A 25,286-nucleotide genomic window follows, 5' to 3' on the forward strand; every position below is an offset into this window, starting at 1 on the left:
GCTCACCGGCGCCATCTTGTGCAACTAGCCACGCTGTCAAAACACAATAAATATGGAGAGCGACACCGAAGTTAGCAGTGTCAACAGTAGGCAGAGCTCTGATGAGGTGGAGACTACTGGTCAGGAAATATTTTAAATGTGTTTTTCAAAGAAGATAAAGGTGTGTTATAGGCTATATAGGATTGTTAAATGCACTACAGTGTTAAACACTAAAGAACAGCAAAGTCTGGAAAAACATGAGCATCAGTTAGGTGAGAAAAAGTAACGCAAAAATAACATAAAATTACTTTCAGTTACTTTCCACAAAAAGTACCCAAGTAACGTATTTAGTTACTTTTTTATAGAGTAACTCTATTGTAACTAGTTACTTTTAAAAGTAACTTTCCCCAACACTGTTCCAACACAACTGGAGTTAAATCGCACTGAACTGTATTAGTTTTGTCACACGTGTCGCCATAACTACACCTAAAAATGTAGGACTGTCGGCTTTACTTAACAAGATGTTTGACTGGTCAACTTAACATTGTGGAGTAAAATGCAAAACCCTATAATATTGGACCTAATGTTCAGTTTACTTAATATAAACAAGTTTATTCAACACGACTGGTTGAGGGGTATTTCCAGTTCCCAGCATGCTTTGTGTAAGACTGCATTAGGCAGTTAACTTTGAAATTTAGTGTTATTTTAAAGCGGAGCTATCATGCTACTGTAAGTCATGCATTCTGACTTCTTTACACTGTTAAACATGCTGGCTTCTCATGCTTAACATGGTCAACTTGTTACAAAACGAGTTGGACGTATGACGTAGTATTTCTGTACTTGATACACTCCCCCAGCACTCCAAATTGTTTCGGAAAGTTTTTTCTAATTCTATTCCTTTCATTGGCCATTCTCCCGGAAAAGCACGGCAAGGCGAAAGAAAGAGCCCGCCCATGAACCAACCAACGAGCGAGACCCGCTTACCATCAAGATTATCAAGATGGGCTGCGCAGCGCAGTGAAGTTTAGGTGTGTCTGTTTGTTCACGGCATTTCAGTGATGGATGTTATATAAACGGTGGATATAACGCTGGATTTGGAGATTGTTTGAAACTGATAGATGGTGCTAAAAGATGTCGGACATGAACTGCACGCGGTAAGTCAAACTAAGTCATACGTCTGTGTTTTGTTGGCAATCGGCGTGTACGTGCATAATGTAGAAAACAGGAAGGGATTAATGTGATGATGTGTTGCTTGCTCGTGCTGTAGTTCCATCCCACTCTCCCCACTAGTCCCACCTCTAGCAGCTCGTGTTTTTCTGGAAATAATCGTACAGCTGTATCTCTCTTTTATCAAGTTGATCAAACTAAATACTCTTCGAAGATACGACATATGCAATACTACTGTATAGGCACTCAAGATTAATATGAGATTGGCCGAAACTGCCTGTGATTAAAGACAATGATTGTTTGTGTTTCATGTTCATTTATCTTTGAGATTTAGAAGAGTTTGTTGTATTTTTAAGTTTTAGGGTTAGCATTGTTTAGAAGAGTGGTATATGTGCTCAGGCTGTAAGAGGTTGAAGCGTGCCCATGATGTGTATTGCATCATTCAATGAGCATTAACTGCGCTCATGCCAGTACTGAGATGTCTCTCATCTTATTTGCTCATTTTGTTTTAAGATACATGCAGTAAGTCAGTCTATATTTAATTTATGTATAGCGCCAAAAAGTACCATCGAGAAGAAAAAATATTGAGTTTAATAACTTAAAATGACTGTTACAATCTGAGTGGTTTGGATTTACTCAAAAAAGTTTTGTCAACTGAATTTATTTTGTTCGTACAACTAAATTGTTATTTGTAGAAACGTCTCAATATATTTGCGTGGAACCACTTGACGCTTCTTTTTTTTATGTAAATCCAACAAATCACGTTTTTAATGTAACACTATTCACAATGTTGGCACGATGTTTGGAGTCTTTTTATTCTCAAATGATGAAAAAGGTTTTTCTTTTCTTTTATTGCTCGAGACTTTTATACGGTTGACATCATTGAGTGACAAGATTGCTTTAAATTATTAACAAATGTATGACTTTTAATGAAACGGAAGACCAGTGGATGTGCAGCGGTGTGTGTGTGGGGGGGTGTAAATGTCAAAGTAGCCTCGAGCCTTAGGTTTCCGTGGAGACACTGTGTGTCTTGATCATGTGTGCGGCGCTAACTCGGCGTCGAACAGATTGCGCAGGGAGCTGCTTCCACTTGCCGTGATTAATTGCTCGGAATGTTTCCACCTTTCTGCAAAGGCTGAGTGCGTCTCCGTGTGTCCATGCGCCGCGTGCTGTTCCTAAAGGTACTCCACCTCTGTTGGCCAACAGGTTTTACCCACAATCCCCAATTCTCCATGCAAATCGTGAGAGCTGGCAAGAATCAGCCAAGCTCTTGTAGCTTTAAGATTGCTTGCACATCACTTTTAAAGACAAACTCAGGAAATTATATGGTGACAATAAACGAAATGTGGTCACATACATGTAATTCTGCGCTATATTCACAATATACACTCAATATACATAGTACGTATGTAGGGCACTTGGCAGTGAAGTCATAGAAGAACCATTCTTGGTTTCCCAAAGAAGCAGTCGAATGTTCTTAAAAGAAGCATTTATTAACTTTTATAGTCTGTAGAAACGTTTTCCATCGCAAAGAACAGAAAGGTTTTGTGGATGTTAAAGTGACCCAAAAATGAAAATTCTGTCATCATTTACTCACCCTCTCGTCATTTCAAACCTTCATGACTTTCTTTCTTCCGCAGAACACAAAAGAAGATGTTTTGAAGAAAGTCGGTAACCGCACAGCATTGGCCCCCATTCACTTCTGTTGTATGGACACAAAACCAATGCAAGTGATTAGGGGCCAGTTAACAAAATTCTTCAACATACTGTATCTTCTTTAAAGTTCTGCAAAAGGAAGAAAAAAGTCATACAGGTTTGAGATGACAAGACGGTGAGTAAATGATGAGAGAATTTTTATTTTTGGGTGAACTATCACTTTAAGGGTTCTTTATAGAACTATACAGCCCAACAAAGAACCATTTAGGGATCGTTCTTTTAAGAGTGCTTTTTGAGAGTAAATCTCAGTCTACATTCTTAAAAATAATGGTGCTTCACGGTGCCATCGAAGAACCTTTTATGTCTAAATGGTTCCATAAAGAACCTTTAACATCTGAAGAACGTTTCTGTTTCACAAAAGGTTCTTTATGGCGAAAAAAGGTTCTTCAGATTATAAAAAGGTAAAAAGGAGATGGTTCTTTAAAGAACCTTGACCGAATGGTTCTTTGTGGAACCAAAAATGCTTCTTCTATGGTGTTGCTGGGAAGAACCTTTTAAGCACCTTTATTTTTAAGAGACTAGCTGTTTTTAAATGCAAGAATGGATTGTGTGTGAACACACCCTTAGGCAGCTGAATGGCTGATGTCATTTTCACTCAAAGGGTTCTAGAGCGTGTGGAAAATGTAGCGTTTAATATTCACATCACAAGCGTTCTCGATCAGAAAAGCACGCTTGATTGCACAAAATGTAAACTTTGTAGCGAGCGAGCGATTTTGGGAACAACAGCCGTCCCTTTCTTTAGCGTGCGTTAGACTTTAGTCTCTGGATCTATTTTTAGCTTCAGCTCTACAAGCCCACAGTCACACTCAGTTGCTTATCCAATAAGACTAAATTGATTTTCCAACATGCCCTGTATATCAGTAACTCATGTAGACCGTATCATCTCATAGACCTCTTCAGTAATAAAAATATGATGTAGTGTGCACGAAGACGTTTTTGGTCATTTTTGGATGCTCGTGTGACATCACAGTTTTGGTCTGTACATGCATGCAAAAGAACACGTTTATGATGTGTGTGGTTTTAGTTTGCACCTGTGTGCAGGTGTATAAGTGTTTCTTCTTTTCTTTTTTATGGAGTAACATTTATGTTAAAATTCATGCATTTGGCAGGCGCTTTTATCCAAAGCAACTTACATTGCACGATACTACACATTTGCTTCAGAGGAAGTGCAATCCCTGGGAATCGAACCCATGACCTTGTCGTTGTTAGCGCCATGCTCTAACCACTGAGCTACAGGAAAGCTGGAAGAGATCGATGTTTTCTGCATGTCTTTTTTAAAGATTTTTAGTCGAACCATTGTAACGGCAAACCATTCCCAAAAAGCTTCAGTGTAATACCATGGTATTTTGGACATGTAGGGCACTACTGTGGTTTTGATTTAGACTGATTTGGGTTGGTCTGATTATAGTCAATTTGAATTTCTCCTGAAATGATGTTTTAGTCCGTCTGGTACCTTAGGGTTGAGTCCAATAGTTTACCACCTGATACCACATGACCATCACAATACATACAGTTCCGTATCAGCTATTTGTGTAAGTGTTCTGCTTTTCTGTTATGTTCAGTTGACTTGGCATCGAGGTCTCTCTCTCTCCGCTGTCTACATTGTTGTTGTGCAGAAGTGCATGTCGCACTTTAGAGGATGTTTTATTTTGTAGTACATTTTGATTGACGGAGGTTTTAAGCGGTCAGCTGCTAAATGCTGAGCAGTGCCGTTTTTGCACCTCGCTCTGGACATCCAGCGCACCTCACCGTGAGTCTGACCGGTCGCCGGCGCTCAGAAATGAATCAAATGAAATGACTAAAGTAGAGGTTATCGATTGAGAAGTGCTTTCTGTTCACTCTTCTAGCAAATTAAAAACAAGCCAGAAATAAACTTCTTATTGACCTTTGCCGTGCAAAGAAACTAATGCTGGCGAGAACTGATTTAACGGAAGCGCAAGGTGTTAACATCAAATTCATCCTGTTTCTCGTGTTAAAATAATACTTGGGGTTGAATAGAAGTTCATCTTTTAAAGTTCATTTCGATTAGCAGCAAATGTGACACACCATTGATTTCCAAAGAATTGAATGGGAGTCTTTAACAAACACACAATAATTGCCTCAACAAAGATTGTAAATGTATTGTTCTCTCCAGCGGGTTTGTCTATTTGTTTTTACAAACTGGGATACAGAAATGATTTACTGTGGTAAATGAAGCTTTGTCTAACTCGTGTCATTTTTGTAATCAAAGCGGCTTCAAATACTTTCCAGTATCAAGCCTTCTCTCCAGCTGCGGTTTCATCATCTTATTTGGTATCATGTCTATCCGTGGATCATCTCTGTTGTTGTCTTTAAAAAGCCTCTCTCAGTGTTTAGCAGAATGTTGCAGTGCATGCTGGGACACACATGTTGGCATGAATAATACATTTGGCGCTCATCAGACGTGCATGATAACATGTGTGAAGATCATGGAAGACATCTGTTCCAATGCTGGAGCAAAGGTGAAGATCTGTTTTTATCTTCACGTCTACATGTGTAGTTCACTCGCTGACACACACACACACACACGCACACACACACACACGCACACACCTCTGCGTGTTCATAATGAATAAAGATGATGGGATATGTGGAGTAAATGTGAGATTTTGCAATATGTCATCAGGCTTGTAATAACTGGCATTATCTTATTCATTAAGTTGTAGTTGGATGGAGTATGTAGGCTGCAGTGATCCAGAGCAGGTGACAGATATCTGTGTGTGCGTGCGTGTGCGCCGATGGTCATGATGAGAGCATTGATAAAATCTCTCTCTGGAAATATCATTGCAAATGCGAGGTGCTGTTTGATTGACAGCTCTCGGCAGCCTTTAACATCGACTTTAATGTTTATCTGTCTGTCCTCTGCAGTGTTGGATAAAAGCGAGAATGTCAACAGTGGGTTTGATCATGCTCCTAATGGACAAAAGTGTTGGGACGCTTCGTTCTAATGAACAGGTTTGACCACTTTAGTCATTTCCGTGTGCACAAGTGCCACAGTACAATGATATTCTGGAGAGTTGTATAGTAACGTTTTGGCCAGGGCACTTTTCTATTTCAACGTGTGCACAAAGCAGAGTTCAAAGAGTAGTTCACTTTACAATCACAATTTCATGATAATTCACTCGCCCACATGTCACGCAAGCAGCCCGTGTGTTTGTTTCTTCTGTCGAAAACAAATGAAGGCTTTGGAGGAAAGTTTTCCAGGGTTCTTCTCCGTGTAATGCACTTGAACGGGGGGGCTGTTGGTTAACGTCCAAATTTCAGTTTCATCGCAGCTTCAAAAGGCTCTACACGACACCAGCCGATGAATAAGGGTGTCGTCTAGCCAAACGATTGCTTGTTTTTACTATAAACTTCTTATACTTTTCTCCTTAAAAAGAGACTAAACATCTTGGTCACCTTTCTTGTCAAGAAAGTCCATCTTGATTTATGAATGTACTGCAAAACAGACAAAAACACTTAGTAAGAATGTCATTTTTTGCAGTGAATAAGGCGCAATTTGTTTTTGACAGAAGAAATAAACACACGGACATGTGGTCGAGTGAATTATCATGACATTTGAAAGTGAACTACTCCTTTAAGAAGAACTGACTGATTCAGATACAGACTGGTCTGTATAAAACCCTGAACCTCCTTTGTCTTTCCATGTGGTCCATGAGTCCATTTTCCCAAAAGGAGGTTTTGTCATATTTAGCTTTGTCCCCATCCATACACAATTACACACAAACATTTTTACTTCACAGATCTTTGTTGGCATGCGCAGACCCTTGGTGGCAAAAAGGTATTTAAACCTCATTTGCAGTTTGTGTGTTGAACTCAATCTGTTAAGTAGGAAGAAGATTCCAGAGGCGTGTTTGAGATTCATTTAGATAATGACACATTATCCACTTTTTTCCCCATCATCATTACGATCCATCTTTTCCTCGCGCTCAAGAGGAGCGACGCAAACAAGAAAGCACAGTCTTAAATGCGTGGCAAGCCTCATCTGCCGTAATATCCCGTGCAGCCGCTGCATCTTCGTTCGATGCAAATAACTTCCAACGCATTCGGAGGCCACGGGCCCGTCAGATCACTCGACAGTCGGGAGGTAAAAGATTATTTTAATGAGCTGTTTTTGCCCGTTTGATAAAAGAAAAGCCTGGAATTCATTTACATGGCAGAGAACGTGGTAATAAATCAATTTTGGAGTTGATTCAGAACATGCTGGGAATGAATTAAACCGTGGATTTAATTACGGGCCATTTACATAAAGGCTGCAATTTATTTCAAGTAATGAATGGCGTAATATGATATAGACGTCATTTCTACATTCATGCAGAAGAAATGAATGGCTCGGTTTTGGTCGCCAACCTGATTCTGAAATGGGCAGTTTCGTGAGAGAGGATTTAATTCTAAACGAAACAAAGATGCTTACAGCTGGGCTGTAAAGTCTGATGTTCTAATTTCTTACAATACGCACGTGAGTTGTGTGGATTGGATTCTTTAAACACACTTAAATATGTATGAATGCCATTGCGTTAATAAGAAAATGATTCTGTTTTTGTTTACTTGCAGACTTGCAGAACATTTGTTGTTCTTCTTGAAAACAGTGACAATAAATGCAGACTGATTCTAACTTCAGCCTTTCTGTTCCACAGAACACAAAGGAACGATACTGTTGCCACCCCTGAGTAATTAAACTAATAATAAAATATCAAAGTAATTGAGGTCTAATGAATGAATTAGTTAACAAATGAATGTCACTAAACGGGTCAGAGTGTCAGATATCCGGGTAAACAGACTTGAAAGATATTGAGACATGGAGAATTATTGATATCCATCTGTAGATACGATGGTATGATTTGTATCAAAGCTGGTTTGCAAGATTTCAAACAGTTGGACTGAAAGTGTTTAGTGACAGTTTTCTCTTTGGCTGCCACTAGGTGGAGCTGCTCGAAATTCTGCCCCGCCTCGCTTTATTATAATCTATCAAGTGTGTTGTTATTTTTAATGCTGCTGAAGTTTATGAATCGTTGATGTTTGGTCAGCATTAGCATATCACAAGTTTTGCACGGACACCCTCTCGCCCTTTTCTATGAACTCATTAAACATTCAGCACGCCAGAGGACTAGCATGAAAAAAGTGCATTTTATTAATAAAACATTGAAATGACGCAGTTATTTCCTTTAAATATTGACCTGAATGTCAAAGTGATAGAACGCAACTCTGAAGCCTGTGAAGTTGATGTTGTTATGACTGCATTTTGTTTTGAGAGTGTGATGTGTGTTTCTTTTGGTGTGTGTGCCTAATGTGAGTGTGTGGACTCTGTTATTATTCATGAGAGCATGAGAATTTAAAATTGTATTTTAAAACTTTAATATGCTAGTGATTAAAATATGATGTATTAATGATTTTATCAGAGGGCAGAAGTTTTACATTTAAACTTGACAGCAGGGCAGAAAAGAACAGACTTCTTAAACATCTCTTACAGTATCTCCTCTCCTCTCCTCTCCTCTCCTCTCCTCTCCTCTCCTCTCCTCTCCTCTCCTCTCCTCTCCTCTCCTCTCCTCTCTTCTCTTCTCTTCTCTTCTCTTCTCTTCTCTTCTCTTCTCTTCTCTTCTCTTCTCTTCTCTTCTCTTCTCTTCTCTTCTCTTCTGTCCTCCTCTCCTCTCCCCTTGTTTGTCACTTTTAAAGCATGTTGGATGTCACAGTGTTTTGGCCCAACTCATGCACAACAGTTACAAAGCCAGCCTGTTTATTTCTAATGGACAGAGAGAATGAAATTAGTGTTGGTGCATGAAACCTTAACCTACTATTAACATGATATCTGGTGAAAAAAGAACTTGACTCTTGCAGTTTGATCATAACAGATGTGGTTTTGGATGCAGAACCAGCAGATGTTTATATGTCAAGAGTTTTTTCTCCAGCAAGACCCATTTGTGCAGAAATATAGCACGTCGCTCTCTGTAAATCAAGCTCGGAATGTTTTCTCTCTCCTGAGGATATTTCTGCCTCCTTTTATTTTCTCTAGCTCACTTGACATCTCATGAGCGCGTCTCAATAACCTCATTCTCTCCTGCAGGAGCCATTCACGGAGGAAATACAAGCGTTTATAGGCCTCGTGCTTTGCTCTGAGGCTGAGCTAACAAGGAGGTGAGAATAAGAGGTGCTCAATCTGAAGTGGCTTCTCTGTCGTGGACAGAAGCCCGTGAGAGAGAGAGAGAGTTTTTTGTGCAATCAGATTATCAATCAAATGAAATGCATAAATATAATGTCATTCGGTCACCCGACCAAACTGCAGCCAGTTTCTGTACTAATTGTCTGCGATCACTCACGCAGGATTTAAGTTTAGCACTGCCCGAAGAGCTCCGTCTAGAGTTTGAAACGTGTGTGTTTGCGCGGATGGGAGCGTGTGTGGAATCTGGTTAAATGCTTTTTGGCAGGACGGCTCTGTTTGAAATAGATCTGCTTTTGCTGCTAGATGCAATAATGTGATCATTTTAAAACTCCTCTCTCTCTCTCATGCATGTTTTGCCAAATCTTCATCAACATTAGTCGATTATGTTTCTAAGGCAATATTTATATAATAGTATTATTAGTTTAATAATTTAATAACTTTAATAGTTATTGTATTTATTGTGTACGTGTGTGTATTAATTCAGCTTTGTTCCATCGAAACAAGATCACAGCTTTAAATAATGATTTAATTTTAAATAATGATTTTAATAATTCGTTTATAATTTTATGTTTCATACAGAGATGTTGATAGAGAGGCAAAATTAATGGATCGCAGCTTTAAGTCTCTATAGCATTTCCCCAGTTGTGTATGTGTGTGTGTGTGTGGCCTTGTTTTTATATTCCGGTGAGGTCCCCATGGGCACAAAAGCTTATAAAGCGTACAGAACAATACTTTTTTGAAAATCTAAAAATGGCAAAAGTTTTATATGATCTAGGTTTAGGGGTTAGGGGATAAAATATACAGTTTGTACAGTATAAAATCATTACGCCTATGGACTGTCCACACGGAGATAATAAACCAGACATGTGTGTGTGTGGTAAAGGTTAAAAAAAGTCACAAACAAGCTCAAGCGTTTATTTTATCATCTGAGAAACATTGTTAGACTCGTGCACACAGTCTCTCTCTCTCTCTCACACACAGTTACCTGCAGCTCGACATCCTTACAGTCTATAAATACACAGAGTTTGATGTGCTGAAGTGTGATATCTGCTTGAGCTCCGTGTCATTTACAGAATGTCTGTGTTTAATGTCAGGAGATATCAGCGTGTGATCATTAGAGTCGTATCTCTCTCACAGCGGTCCTTTAAAGCTTCACTTCTGTTTTTCTCAAAGTCATGAATTAATCCCGTTCAAGCGCTGTTGTTCAACACACAGTCTCACATATACGCACCCTGGAATTCTGTATTTATGCTTCAAGGCTGTAATCGTGCATGACATCATGGTTTAAGTGTTATTAGTATGCTAATTGTGAGATGACAGCTTCAGCGTTTTGCTCCGAGCTGTACACATCATCTGACTTACACATTATTTGTCTCTCTGACCATTATTGTTGAAGACCGAACTAATTTGTAATAAGTACATTCGCTTTACATCATATTCTCTCGTAACATGGTGTAAAAAAGCAGGCGGGAAGCTTTGATTAAAATAAAATAATATAGCAGTAATGTATAGGCCGTTCACACCAAGCATGATAACTGTAGTCGCATCTACACTGTAAAAAATGATTGTTGTTTTTTGTTGTTTCAACTTAAAAAAATAAGTTACCTTGTTGCCTTAAAATTTTAAGTTAGTTCAACTTAAAAATATTAGTAAACAAAAAGAATTTGAAACAAAATCATTAAGTAAACTAATATTTTTAAGTTGAACTAACTTAAAATTTTAAGGCAACAAGGTAACTTATTTTTTTAAGTTGAAACAACAAAAAACAACAATCATTTTTTACAGTGATGATAACGTACTGTTTGTTTTTAGATTCTGTGCTACTTTTTATTTAATTTCAGGCACTATATAGTGTACACTGCACAGTATGCACTAATCAGTGAATAAGTATTCCATTCTGAACACTTGCTGATATCTGTTTAGCGATGTCAAGCTCTGCTATAAAAGTCTGACAGTGCGACGTGTTCCTGTGAAAACATTTTCTATCTCTGGATTGTTTCACGCAGAGGCAGCACAAGTCAGAGCATTGCATTATGGGTAACTGCACAAGTATACCTGATCTGTGCAGTCAGACGTTGTAAAATGGATGTGGATACAGACCGTTAACTTAATATTGTGAAGCATTATGATTTAATCCGCCACGTGTTGAAGTGTCAGACAGAACGATGTGCTTTTTTAACATGTGTGAAGTGAAAGAAAGCTTCTAATCTCCCAATTTCTCCCCACATGGAGACATCAGCCCCCTTCTTTTGACGGTCCTGAAACAACCCGGTCTTTAACCCTTACCATAATCTCCCCCTTATTTTAAAATGTTCAATGTGTGCGGATTTCTCAACGGGCGTCACCTCGCTGTGGCCTTCAGATTTGATTCCCCCGTCGAACGTCCCCACAGGAGAAGAGACCAGAGCGGGCCTAGATCCTCTATTTGCTCCTTAAGCAGAAACTTCTTTACGGATTGATGGTTTTCTTTTTCCTCCAGCGTAGCTCAGCTCAGTTTCTGAGGGTTGTGTGGGTCTGCTCATCCTTTCATGGCCTGTAACCATGGATATTAGCTGCCCGGAGGAAGCAGTCAGGAGGGATGCTGGGATTGTGGATGATACAGATGGCTTTTGTGTGTCTCTACTGCTCGGTGATGTAATGGCACATGACAGCTGAGCAATTTCATTGATGTGTGTAAATAACCTTTGAACGTTCAGAGCGGGAACGATTATATATCTGTGTGTGTGTGGGGTGGGTGTGTGCGAAAGAGAGAGAGAGACACAGAGAGAGAGACTAATGCTTTTTAGTTCACAGGCCTACTTCATTTTCTTTAGAACATGCACTACAGGTCAATTTTTTACAGGATCTATTGACAGAAATGCAATATACTATACATAACCATGTCTTCAGAGGTGTATAAAGACCTGTCATAATGAAGCGTAATTTTTTTATTAACTTAGAATGAGCTATTTTTATCTACATACACCGCGGGTCCACTTACATGCAATTCTCCATGTTGTTTCTACAGTAGCCCTAAACGGACAAACTGCTCTACAGAACGCGTTTCGTAAATACGTTATCTGCTTCGGCAATGAAGCGAAAACGTGACGACATCTTGGTTCTGTGTCAGCCACCGAAGTGCTTGAAAGGGAGGGGGGAGTGAGACGTTGGTTGCAATTCGCCACCTCACCACTAGATGCCGCTAAATTTCATACACTTAATATAATATAATATGCATCAACATAGTCATTTCTTTCATAAAAAAAGAGTAAAAAATGAACGGTTTGGTCTGAAATGAATTCATTTGTGACCAGAACAGATGAGAACAATATTTTAAAAAGCATCTTTTGCAAATGAGAGAAAAATGGTGTCTACACTGAAGATTTGGATTATTTTAGACGACAACAAAACAAAATTCCCATAGTTACCTTTGTGCTTTTTCTTAGTTTTGATAGTTTACCGTCTAAAAGTTTTGGGGAAATGTAATAAAGCTAGGTGACCCTCAACTTTCCAGCAGTAAAAAAGTAGTGTGTCCTTTAAAATAAGAAGCAATCTGTTCTCATATGGATTTTATAGGTTCATGGTGTAAATCAATCGTCATTTCTGTGTGATTATCTATTAAATATTCATTTGACTAAGCAAATAGGCGAAAGATTAATGCAATGTTTGAGTCGACCAATAACCGAATTCATCATGTGAAAAATGTGGATATTGAATATCGATGTCATTTCCAGTTGGTCTTTTTCCTTGTTGAATAATTCAATCAGAGTGTGTAGACAGCTTTCCGCAGATTTCGCATTACTTTTCCTCTATTCCCTTGAGGATAATTTGATTTCTCAATCATTAATTTCCATTCAATTGGGTTAGGCGGCACTCAGGCCCAATCACACTGAAGTGTTTCGGAGGGTCTCCTAGCGCAGAGCCGGCCTGCCGATGTCATTTCCCCCCGTGTTTGATTTACCCTCTGCCCTCATTCACATTAAAACACAATGAATGCAGCTGGACGACAAACAATACTGCTATTTATAGACTGCTTGTATCATCGCGTTACATTACTGTGTGTGTCAATTAAAGTTTAGTGTGATTTTGTAAATATGAAAACCAAACCTTCAAACATTTACAAGCCACAGATTTGGAACAACTCGAGGGTGAGTAAATGATGACAGAATTGGATTTTTGGGTGAACTGTCCCTTTAACTTATTTTTAACAAATTCAAACTTATTATAAAGCATGAGCAGAATATATATATAATGTTTGAGATGTATGCATCTCATAATAACATCATTTCATTTTTGAGTGGAGGTTAATTTGATTGTGTTCTGGGTCTCTCGGGACGCGTCAGTTCCTATTTAAGACAAATCCTAATACTAGTCCTTGGGAAAGTAAACTAGTAATGAATAAGGTTGATTTAGCCCTTCTAATGGGTGACCTTTGAGCTATCGACATCTGGTGTCAATATCTCTCACAGCTGCAGGACACTGCTGAGCATCTAGAAAAGGTCAGATGTGTCCGTGTGTGTTCTGCTGATTTGTGTTATAGTTACACATCTCTTTGTCATATTCTCTTTAACCCTTTGTGCTCTTTTTATCATTTTTCCTATTGCTTTGGTTTTTTTGACCTCTTTACATTATTGTGTACGAAGACATACAGTAAATGAGATCTTTATGTTTCTGTCGTTCCTTTAAAACAGAAGTGAGATTAGCCCTTCACTCCTTAAAATGAAGGTGCAACACGATGTCATAGAAGAACCATTTTTGTCTGTGTGGTTCTATAAAGAACTTTTAACACCCACAGAACCTTTTCGTTTCATATATTGTTTTTATTATGGAAAAAGAGTAAGACAGCATCGCTGTGAAGAACCCTTTGAGAACCTTTACTTTACTTACTGGTGTTTTTTTTGTTGCTCAGATCATTTGTTTTACAGCATTATTCGTTTTTTTATCAAGCCATAGCCATAACCCTAATTTAATTAAAATACTTTACCGATATTTACGTTATCCAAGTTACAAGCAACATAAACATATCGCTGCTGTCCTTCTGAAACCTCATATTTCTTGATTTAAATTTTTTTTACCATAAATCATCATTATTAGTCACCCTTAACTGTTTGTTTGTCACTGGGTTTTGCAAATATTCAACCAATAAAAAGTATTAATAAAAAAATGTTTGTCAACTTTGACAACACAGTATATAATCTAGGGCTCTCAAATGATTAATCGCAATAAATCGCATCCAGAATAAAAGTTTGTGTTTACAAAATGTTTATCTGTGTACTGTGCATATTAATTATTAGTTAATTAATTAATACAATAATAATAATTCATAATTATTTATTGTATTAATTAACACGTACATTTAAGAAAAATCAAAATATAAAAATGTATAAACGTTTATCCATAATTTAAATTATTGGTAAATAAACTAAACTATAATACATCTAAACATTTCCTAAATATATAGTCATGCATGTCATTTTTAGGTTTATAAATACAAAATAGATATGGACAGTACACAGACATATATTATGTAAACACAAACTTTTATTCTGGATGCGATTAATCGCGATTAGTCGTTTGACAGCCCTAATATAATCATTAAAAAAGTACAGTGTGTTTTGTTTGTTTATTGAAAAACCGCTGAGGTTTCAGAAGGACAGCGACGACATATGGTTGATATTTGTCAATTACATCTGTTAAATCGCATAATAAATGAAAAAAGGTGCTCTAGTCAGACTTGAGTAAATATAAATATCTGAGGTTAAAAAACAAACAAAATATATTTCTTTGTAAAACGTTGAAAGCAGTTTCCACAGACCCAAACACCACACAGGGGTTAAAAGAAAGCAAATTGGAGACCTTCGCTTGAAAAACTCAATTTCTCAACAGATCTTTTACTCGATTATGTCATTGAATGATCTCTTTTAGGAGCTATAAAAGATGCCACAGTCATGCAGGGAGATGCATTCTTCCTAGAAGAAACATCACTAACATAACTAAAAACCCATATTACTTTCATGATCTAGAACTTCAATGAGGTTCCAAAGTTCTCCTGTTGGCGTCCAACACAGCATCAGATCTCCATTTCAGAGCGGTGTGTGGTAGTGTGGTAGATCCATAATGGGCACCCTCCTCTTTCTGCCGCTCGGTCGGGGTAAAGCACTTTTGTGTGCCACATGGTGACCTTTAGATAATGAGTCATTGTGCTCTGTGTAGTCTATAATCTAGTGCGGCGAGCATCTCCACTGCTGCATGTGTGTGCGGCGATCTGCGCTTCTCCTCTGCCGGCCGGAGAGCCGCTCATCCATCTGTTTATCTGGAGAGAGTGAGTCAAACATTAAACCGGCCGGGCCGGATTTTTATCTGATGCTCGCTTACTCTGTATCGATGACTCAGTTTTAAAGAGCGAGTGATGGTTGAAAGGTAAAACAGAATCGAGTAGATTTACAATTGAATGTTGATACGAGTATTGAATGTAAACGGTCATTTCTGTATTGAACTGAGAAGAATGAAATGGAATCTATCCAGAATTGAAGTGATTATTATGAGTCAAACATAGGCCTGCGCAGCTCTGTGCTCACTTTCAATCGCCTTTGAAGGCCATCAAAGCGCAGTTATTCTGACGGAAACTCAATGAGACAGACAGCAGCGTGTTGATATCAGATATGATTCTCTAAACGGCTCAGCAGGTGCGTACAAACAGCGGGAATTTGATTCGAAATGAGATGCTTCCATCCTCTGAGTGACTGCGTCAAACAAGGTGACTGAGTTCATCAAATCACATGGCAGGATAACATTTGTGTGTGTGTGTACACGGATTCGTTCATGCGCGTGTGTGCTTGTGTCCAGATGCATTCATGCATATGCCATATGCGTGCATGTGTGTGTGTTGCCAAATTCATTCATGCGTCAACTGTATGTGAGAAAAAGTGTGTGTGTGTATTTGTGTCTGTCTGTGTGGGATTGTTCCACTTACAAAATGGTGGTCCTGGTGCGGGTCTTTTCCATTAATAAAGTCTCCGTTACGTCCTAGAGGAACATATTATCGCTCATAAGTTGCTCATGTTTAGTTTAGAAGTTCTCAGTAAGATTTAAATGTAAGATAACTACTTTTATGTTTCTTCCAAGTTTTCATTAAAGGAAAAAAATCTTTAAAAGAAAAGGAAAAATTAGACGCAAATAAGACTACACTTACAAGAAGTATACTAAGTTTATGAAGCACAATTACATTTTTCATTTGTACTGCAACTATACTACATGAGAACTTATAAGTATACTCACAGTACATATTATGTGAAACAAGCATTTAATATCAAATATTATTATTAATCCACTCAAGCCAAGTGCACTTAGAATACTTCATAATACTTTTAAGTACAAAAGATGGAGTACAAGACCAAGCATACTAAATTTTGTCAGTCTAAGTCAAGTACAAAATCTTAAAAGGAAAAATTAAACGCAAATAAGACTACACTTACAAGAAGTATACTAAGTTTATGAAGTATACTTAAATAAAGTTCACTTGGATTATATTTGTATTTTTAGTAAGTTTACTACTATCAATGTACTAGTAGTATACTTGTGCACAATTTCAATACTATTTGGGATTTGCTTGGCAAGTGTCATTTTAAGTAGATCTCTGAGAAATACATAAAAAGTGGACTAGTATACAAAAGCACACTTGATTAAACTTCTTTTTGAAAGGGAACTGTGGATAGCCTACATGTAGCATACTTAAAGATCATTTAGTAAGCGTTCAATGAGAAATATTTGAGTTTGGTTGTAATTTGATGTCTTTGGTGTAAATCTGAGCACACAACTGCATGCGGCACTGTTGAGATCTCCGCTACGGGCTTTTTTTCTCAGCAAATACAACTAAGAAGCAGATGCGAAAGTTTCTATTTGGATTCCATTCAGTCTTGTTTGGTATCTAGGAGCAACAGTTGAGACATTAAAGAGATGTCGTTTGGGACACAGGTTGTACAGGTTCAGGGTGTTTCATTTGTTATTCATATGAGGACACTACGTGCCCAAATCAATGATGCTGCTTTACTCTGATTGGCCAACTTGTCAGCTCACCATGGCGACTGGAAGTGTTGTTTTGTTTTATTTTAGATGTGGGTAGTTGACAAATAAACCATACCATGTGTCCTGTTGTTTGGCAGTACACTGCAAAAAAAGTGTTTTTGTCTGTTTTATAGTACAAATAACCAAACATTCTTAAATCAAGATGCACTTTCTTGACAAGAAAAGTGACCTGAGATGTTTAGTCTCTTTAAGGAGAAAAGTATAAGAATGAAGTAAGTTTATGGTAAAAACAAGCAAAGAAATCTGCCAATGGGGTGAGAAAAATAAACTTGAATTAGGTGTTTGAGCAAAAGGTCAAACTAAATTCACCCCCTTGGCAGATTTTTTTGTTTAATTCTTATATAATTTTTCTTAAAACAAGACTAAATATCTTTGGTCACTTTTCTTGTCAAGTCATTGGATATTGATGTAAGAAGTTTTCGATATGTTTTACTAAAAACAAGACAAAAATGCCTAGTAAGAATGTCATTTTTTGCAGTGTAAAAATTTAGAAAACAAACAGTTAATAATAAATGATTTTATATTAATATTTATATGTATAATATAAAATAGCATAAGAGAGAGATAATGTATCTTCTTTGTAAGTTTTTCTACATTTTTGCCATGTCACACCATAGATTAGGACACATGTATGGTTTATTTATCAACCACCCGTATGCCTTGCTTAGAGAAAGATGTTCGTTCAAGCAACTTATCGAATATTTCTTGCGAAAAATACTTTAAGAATTATGATCGGAGGAAAATGGTTTCGCTTTCATAGCTCAGGAGATTCAACAGAGTTCTCTTTTATGTTTTATATAAGTATCAACTTAGTGTCAGATGTTTCTCCCAAAATCGCTTGGGATAAAAAAAAAATGATGAGACAATTGTTGAAGTACACGAAGAGTATGGAGGTGTGAAATGAATGTAGAATGTAGAGGTAAAATCATCTGGATTTGGGTAAATCTGGGACATTGTTGAGATCTTTTCTGAGACTTTTGACACAGGAGGCTTGAGCAGAAGTTTCCACCTGAACTCCATTTCATCTCATTGATGTCTGGAAAAATACATGAATTATTTAAGAGATCTCGTCTTTTTACTCTCTCCACTCTTACGTTTTCAGATGCATCCATTTGATTTTCATTTTCATGGTTTCTATTGTGAGCCTCATGCTAACTCAGTTCATGTGTCATAGTGAGCAAGATCAACCTTCTGCCACGGATAGCAATAAAACTGCTTTTAAATTCTCACGGTATCAAAGCTTCTGCAAGGCTCTGCATTAACAGTAAATAAACCTCCTACGTGCACTAGCTGTAATCTCCTGCCGTCCCACTCAAGAGCTCTCGTGAAGCGAACCTTCAGAGGAGCGGCGCTACCACGCGAATGAAATACTATCAATCTGTTAGTCACGGAATCAATATCAACACATGAAACCATGTCTACACTGGATGCCGTTTGCATTCTCTTACAAACCTGATTTCACAGGAAACCGTTTTGACGATTTGATGTGAATTCATACAAAGTGAATCGTACAAAAACATATGATTTGTGGAAATACAGCAACTGTCACTGGGGCGAACTGAGGTCACACGAATTCATAGCCACCGATGCGCGGAAAATGAATGTAAAATAACTTTGTTCATTTTAAGCTGTTCATCACTTTTCGTTTTCCTTAGAAAGGAAGCACTTAGGATTGGAATGAAATGAAGGTGAATAAACATTGCGAGAATGAAAGATACTGAGCTTTCGCCGAAGTCTTTTAAATTATCGACAGCTGTGCGATTTATGCAGATGTTTTTTGAGTTTCATTTTCAGAATCCAATCATCAAATAAAGCCAATTCGGTCCAAGTGCACTTTGACCTCTCAACACACCGACACCAGCAACATATTTCACCGATATACCACAGCTGTGAGTACTATTACATTCCCTCCATTGTCAATACATGCCTGTGTTCATGCACACGAGGTCAAAAGAGCAACTCCAACACGAGTTGAGCACCGGCACAAAGAACAGAGAAATCTCGCTGGCGCTGCTTGCAAATCGAATCGATCAGGCTCGACTTCTATAAATAGAATCCGTAACGGCACGCTCGAGTGGGCAGGCGGTCTTTGGGGGGAACTGCAAGATCAATTCTTACAAGTCCAGAAGATCAGTAAAAGCCCGTTAAGTTCACAGAAGTGCTCAGCGGGAGAGGGGCCGCGAGGCCCCGGTGTGTTGTCGTAATGAATGCATGCCTTTGTGGGCGTCGAGCACTGCGACGTGGGCGGGCCGGTGGGCGTCGAGCGTTCAGAAGGCTCTGAAGAGGCTATAAGTCAACAGGACGCATTCTCATTAAACACGTTGCTATTTCTGTAGGGATTACGAATTATTGTCTTTTTTTGGTCTGCATGGCTCCATTTGGTGCAAATTTTAAACTTTTCAAAATGTGTTGCTTTTTAGTTTGATATATTGCACGTTCGCTGTTTATCTGCTTAAGACATCATTGGTCCGTGTGTTTTTCTTTGGTATTGGTGAAGAAAGAAAAAATCTCTTTAATATCTCAATTTCGTCACACAGACATCAATGAGATTTAACAGAGAGCAAGCGAAGACTTTTGCTCAAGTCTCACCTGTGTCTGAGAAAAGATTTCACAGCTGTCTCTGTCACTAGAGTTTCAGAAGAGATGTCAACAATGTCTCAAACTGAGCTCAGATTTGTCAAGTCTGGAATCAAAATGAATTCAATGTGAACTCCAACATTTCTCATCAAATTTACCCAAATCCAGATTATTTTACCTCTACAATCCACATTCATTTCACACCTCCATACTCTCCATTTGAACAATTGTTTCATTCTTTTTTATTTCTCTTAAGCAATTTTAGGAGAAGCATCTTTAAGAGACTAAGTTGATACTTGAATGAGACACAAGCTTGACCCATATGCGTTGGTCCGCCCTTGTTTCACCCAGTCATAATCGCTTCCTGCACTAAATAGCGCCAAAAGTGGTTCTTTGGCTCGTCGTCATAGGGGAACCGTTTTTGGTGCTATATATCACCTTGGTGCTATGTAGAACCATGAGAGGTGCCACGTAGCACTTCATTGCTTCAACAAAAATGGTGCTCTAGTCTATAGAACCTTATAGGGTTATTTGTAGACTGTGAAAAGGTTCTGTTATTTACATATTTTTGACATCTTAAATAACCACAGCAGAATTACTTATTATTAAATAGTAACAGATTTAATGACTGTAAACATGACACGCATATCAACCATAAATGATCAAAATAATAGCATATAAATACCTTATATGGAGGAGTGAGGGGCTTAACAGGTTCTCTTTGTATGGCAGTGGTGCTATGTAGCACCTTAACCATCCCAAAGAACCGCTGAAGAACCATACAGGGGCTTAACTGGTTCTTTATACACCAGCGGTGCTATATAGCACCTCGATAATCTCAAAGAACCGCTGAAGAACCACTGAAGCACCTTTATTTTTCTGTTGGTGGTCAATGAAGTTGGCGGAAGTCAGCAAAACAGCAACAATCTCTTGCATCACTTTTAAGCAAGCTTGTTAAAAAGCACTTTAATGTTGGGAGCTAGAAATCACTTTAATGTATAATTGATCATTTGGAAACCCCGTGCAGCAAAACACCTCTGACAATGCCTCCTCTTCCTCAGTGCCTACGAAAGAGAGCAGATGAATGCTCGTCTTGGCGGGATGTAATACATTTTTACTATAGTCTTGACACTTCTTTTCTTACTCATCAGCACAGATTGTATTGGAGAGGCATGCTGGCTTCAACGTGAGTCAGCGAATTTAGCCGTTTTGCTTCCAGATAAAGTCTAATTAAGCTAAAAGCTTTACTGGCTCCTTTAGCATTTCTTTCATTCTTTTCTTAACCTATAACGCCCACAGGATCCTCTCTCGCCCCCTCAGAAGGGGCCAGGGGGGCACGGGGGGAATCTGGCACTAATTGGACGCTCCCTCTAATGTGTGAGCCCAGAATAAGATCAGAAAGATACCTGGATTCGCGTGACCTATACTCGGTGCCTGTTTCGGCGAAGCTGGTGCGTGACTCGGCTCACATTTTCTGCTTGAGCGTGTTTGTAAGCACGGCCAAGATTTGGGGATCTTCCACTTCTTGGAAACTGATTGATCGGTTTCTTGGAATTTGCTGAAAATGACAGAAGTTATAGATATTGGCAGGCCACCAGAGAACGACTCGATCCGTGCGTGAAAGTTTATAATGCCCGTTTTTGAATGGAGCCTTATGACTCAACCCGGTGTAAAGGTGACCTGCATTTTGAAAAAAAAGTTCTGCAATGGTGTGTTTTAGATAAAAACCTTCTTAATTTGGTGTTTAGGGTTCTTGAGTTGCTATACACTTTTGTAGAGTTTCAAGTTTATAATGTTGCATAAATTCTTGAGATCGTTGCATTGGTTTCTTGTTTTTATAGAGCACCAGTGCATAGATGTATGGCTTTTATTACATGCTTTATTCATTTACTTATGTATTTACTTATTATAAATCAAGGTGTAAAACAATAAAAAAAACTAGAAATAGACCAGTTAATTACACACAGGTTTCTTTATTTGTTTATTTCTTTAATTGTTTTAATTCATTTATTTCTTTATATTTTTTATAACTAAGTGTAATATACAATAACTATATATAGACCACTTTACCATATATATGTTTATTTATTTGTTATTTATTTATTTCTAATTTATTTGTTATGCATTTATTATTTGTTGCAAAATACAATAACTATAGACGAGTTACATATATGTAGTTTGTTTGTTTATTTCTTTTCATGAAATTTTCTTTGTTTATTTTTATTCTTTGTTGTGCATAATACCATGGTCATAGATAGACCAGTTAACTGTATGCATTTTAATTTATTCGTTTATTTCACTTTAATTATTTGTTGTATAATACAATATAACTAGACCAGTCAACCATATGCCTGTCAGAAAAGGCATAATAATGACAGCTCAAGAATCACTTTCTGTGTTTGCTCGGATCTGATCGCTGCTCTTTCTGTGCTCTTCAGGTTACGGCCACGCAGCTCCGGGCACAGACGCGGGAAAGGCCTTCTGCATGTTTTACGCCGTGCTGGGTATCCCGCTCACGCTGGTGATGTTCCAGAGCCTCGGCGAACGGATGAACACCTTCGTGAAGTACCTGCTGAAGCGCATCAAGAAGTGCTGCGGGATGCGCATCACGGACGTGTCAATGGAGAACATGGTCACCGTGGGCTTCTTCTCCTGCATGGGAACGCTCTGCATCGGAGCGGCTGCCTTCTCCCACTACGAAGACTGGAGTTTTTTTCAGTCGTATTACTATTGCTTCATAACGCTCACCACCATCGGCTTCGGGGACTTTGTAGCCCTTCAGAAGAACAGAGCGCTGCAGAGAAAGCCGCTCTACGTGGCGTTCAGCTTCATGTACATCCTGGTGGGGCTGACGGTGATCGGCGCGTTCCTCAACCTGGTAGTGCTACGTTTCCTGACCATGAACAGCGAGGACGAGCGGAGGGACGCCGAGGAGAGAGCTTCCCTGGCAGGAAACCGCAGTAGCATGATCATCCACATCCAGGAGGACACGCTCCAGAGGACTCGACGGAGACGAGAGCAACAGCAGCAACGCTACAGGTCAGAGGTCACCGACCTCCAATCCGTCTGCTCCTGCATGCACTACCATTCGCACGAGTTCGGGAGCTCGGTCGGCCTCGGGTTGGGCGTGGGAGGAGGGTTTCAGCACCAGAACTCGTTCGGCTCGCAGCTGAGCCCGCACCAGTACTACCACTCGACGGTGTCTTACCGCATCGAGGAGATCTCGCCCAGCACGTTGAAAAACAGCTTCCTCCCCTCTCCCATCAGCTCCGTTTCCCCCGGGCTGCACAGCTTCACGGAGAACCTCCGGCTGATGAGACGACGCAAGTCCATCTGAGGCCGGTTTTCTCGCTGAACACGCATATCCAATGCTGCTGATCCACCAAACGTCATTCCTGCACTTTGTCTTCATTTCTCGGCTCTTACGAGATTGCAAACACACAGAAGAGATGTGAGTGCAAGAATTCTGTTGGGTTGATGGATATACGACGGGACGTGTGACTTGTTAAATGTCCTGGCAAGGGTTGAGAAGCATGAAGCATGGATATCTATTTTTGCAGAAAACATCGCCAGGGCTTTCTTCGGCCCGGTGAGCAGCCCCCCAAAAGCGGGTTTGGATATAATAATATGACTCTGAAATCAGACGATGTACACTTGAGTTTTGAATAATACAGAGGGGGATCTATATATAAATATATAATTTTTTAAGGGGCGTGTGTTTTATCATACGGTGAGCGGCCTCTGGTTCCTCGTGAGATTCAAGTGCCACAACACCGAAGGATATTTAACGTTATATACTGCTTTGAAAAGGACTACACAGTATCAGGTATTGTTTTCTATAAGCAATTCTATTTCAGAAAATGAGACGTGAATTCACACCAGGCCAAAATATCGTTGCCAACCATAGCATGTGCATTAGACGTCGTTCGATGTGCGTCATCGTTTCCGTTACCTTTCGTTTCGCTCTTTGTTTCCGTTCGATTTCTTGTAAATGATACATGTGCGTGGAGACTTTTCAAGGGACAGCAAAAGTGGGTCACGGAAGAAGAAATGCATGTGCTTTGTTTAAAATGCGTATACTGTCCCAAAGGAAAGCCATGGCTAGCTTAGCGCTGGTTTCCGATACAAAAAGCAAATAATCCTTTAAAGTATTTCTTTGAACTTTTGACCTTAAAATGTCCACGAATCAAAACCACACACAGTACTTGATCTCAAGGGCCTTCAATAAAGACTCGCGATGGAAATGTGAAACACATCACACGTGAATGTTGTTCATGATTATTTATATAAACCACAGCACGTTGACTTATTATTCTGCTGTGAACAGAATCAAATGTATAATGTATGCTTACCGTAGCAATGATTGCTTTTCTCTCAACCATAACCATGGCATTCATTTGAATGAAAATGATTTAAATGCATCAATAAAGACAGTTATTTATGTATTTTACACTTTATTGATCTGGTCGAAAGATGCCGTGAATGACAGATTGTACCTTATAGCCATAGCAATCGCTCTGATATTGATTGGAAACTGCATTGGACCTCTTCTAGGATGTAAAATGGAATGGTTTTATCCACTTGCCAAATCTTTTAAAGCTTTTATGTCACTTATTTGAAGGCTTTTAACTGTTTTTAGTATCTGAATTACAGTTGCTGGAGTTACTGTAAGACTTTGGACCAAATCATCCTTACAAATTGTCAACAAATCATTTTGGGATTTTCCTTGATAAGGTCCGGCTTCCATTTCATTGAGCCAATTTATTAAAGATTAAAAAGTGAGTTGGGATCTAATTTCGTCTCTGTGCTTAAAAAACGGAGACAGGGTGATAGAGTACTGGAAATGATTTCATAGACGACCAGTAATAAATTTGATGAAATGTGACACAGAATGCATAAATTCATTATTAAGCTGAATACATTACACTTTCTGTCTGTTTTTTTTCTTGAAAACTTGAAATATTGTGCTCACGTAGATAACTGGAATATGAAAATTGGCCACTCAAATAAATGAAGAGTAATTACTGGGAGAAACCCCAGCGGGATTGTGACATTCATGCGCTGGGATTTTCAGATCTCGCCATTCAACTCGACGTCTGGCATTCTGTATTTCACTCATGTAAATGTATGTAAATCGCAACCATTTTATAATATTGTACAGTGCATATATTGTAAGTAGTTATATCCTTGACAAATTACAAAGGCATATTTTAAACTCCGATGCATTCTCGTTTTTACTGTATGTGCCTTGAAAGGGGTATCGTTCAGATGTGGAGGCTCTGTTTCAATAAGGAACATACTTTTATTCAGATTCAGAACTAAAAGGAAAGATTTCTTTAGTCAAATCAAACGTTCTCTTCTCTCGCATGAAAAAAATGTTACGCCAAATAAAACCAAAGCAACCAAAATGCACAAGATTTTTTTAGTAAATATGACATTGTCTGAAATATGTCCACTGTTTAGCACAACAACAAAAAAATTCCCTTTTGATTAGTTTAGAAAAAGTATTAAAATTATTGTATTTAAGGTCAGGGCAGATGCAATTTATTTATACATTAATAAATTGTACTTACATATTCTTTGTAATGGTCTGATGATACTAAATGAT

The 25,286-nt window shown here is 38.6% G+C and overlaps 1 protein-coding gene across 1 annotated transcript in view; it reads left to right on the top strand.

Annotated features, from left to right (window-relative positions):
- kcnk9 (potassium channel, subfamily K, member 9) overlaps positions 1 to 24,888 on the top strand; it is a 32,827-nt gene extending 7,939 nt beyond the window's left edge. The window contains exon 2 of the mRNA XM_057354557.1: positions 22,117 to 24,888. Coding sequence (XP_057210540.1) covers positions 22,117 to 23,015 — 899 coding nt within the window. The 3' untranslated portion in view covers positions 23,016 to 24,888. The remainder of the gene's footprint in view (positions 1 to 22,116) is intronic.
- The last annotated feature ends 398 nt before the right edge of the window (positions 24,889 to 25,286 follow it).

This window comes from Triplophysa rosa, linkage group LG16, assembly GCF_024868665.1.
Source record: "Triplophysa rosa linkage group LG16, Trosa_1v2, whole genome shotgun sequence".
NCBI classification, from domain to species: Eukaryota; Metazoa; Chordata; class Actinopteri; order Cypriniformes; family Nemacheilidae; genus Triplophysa; species Triplophysa rosa.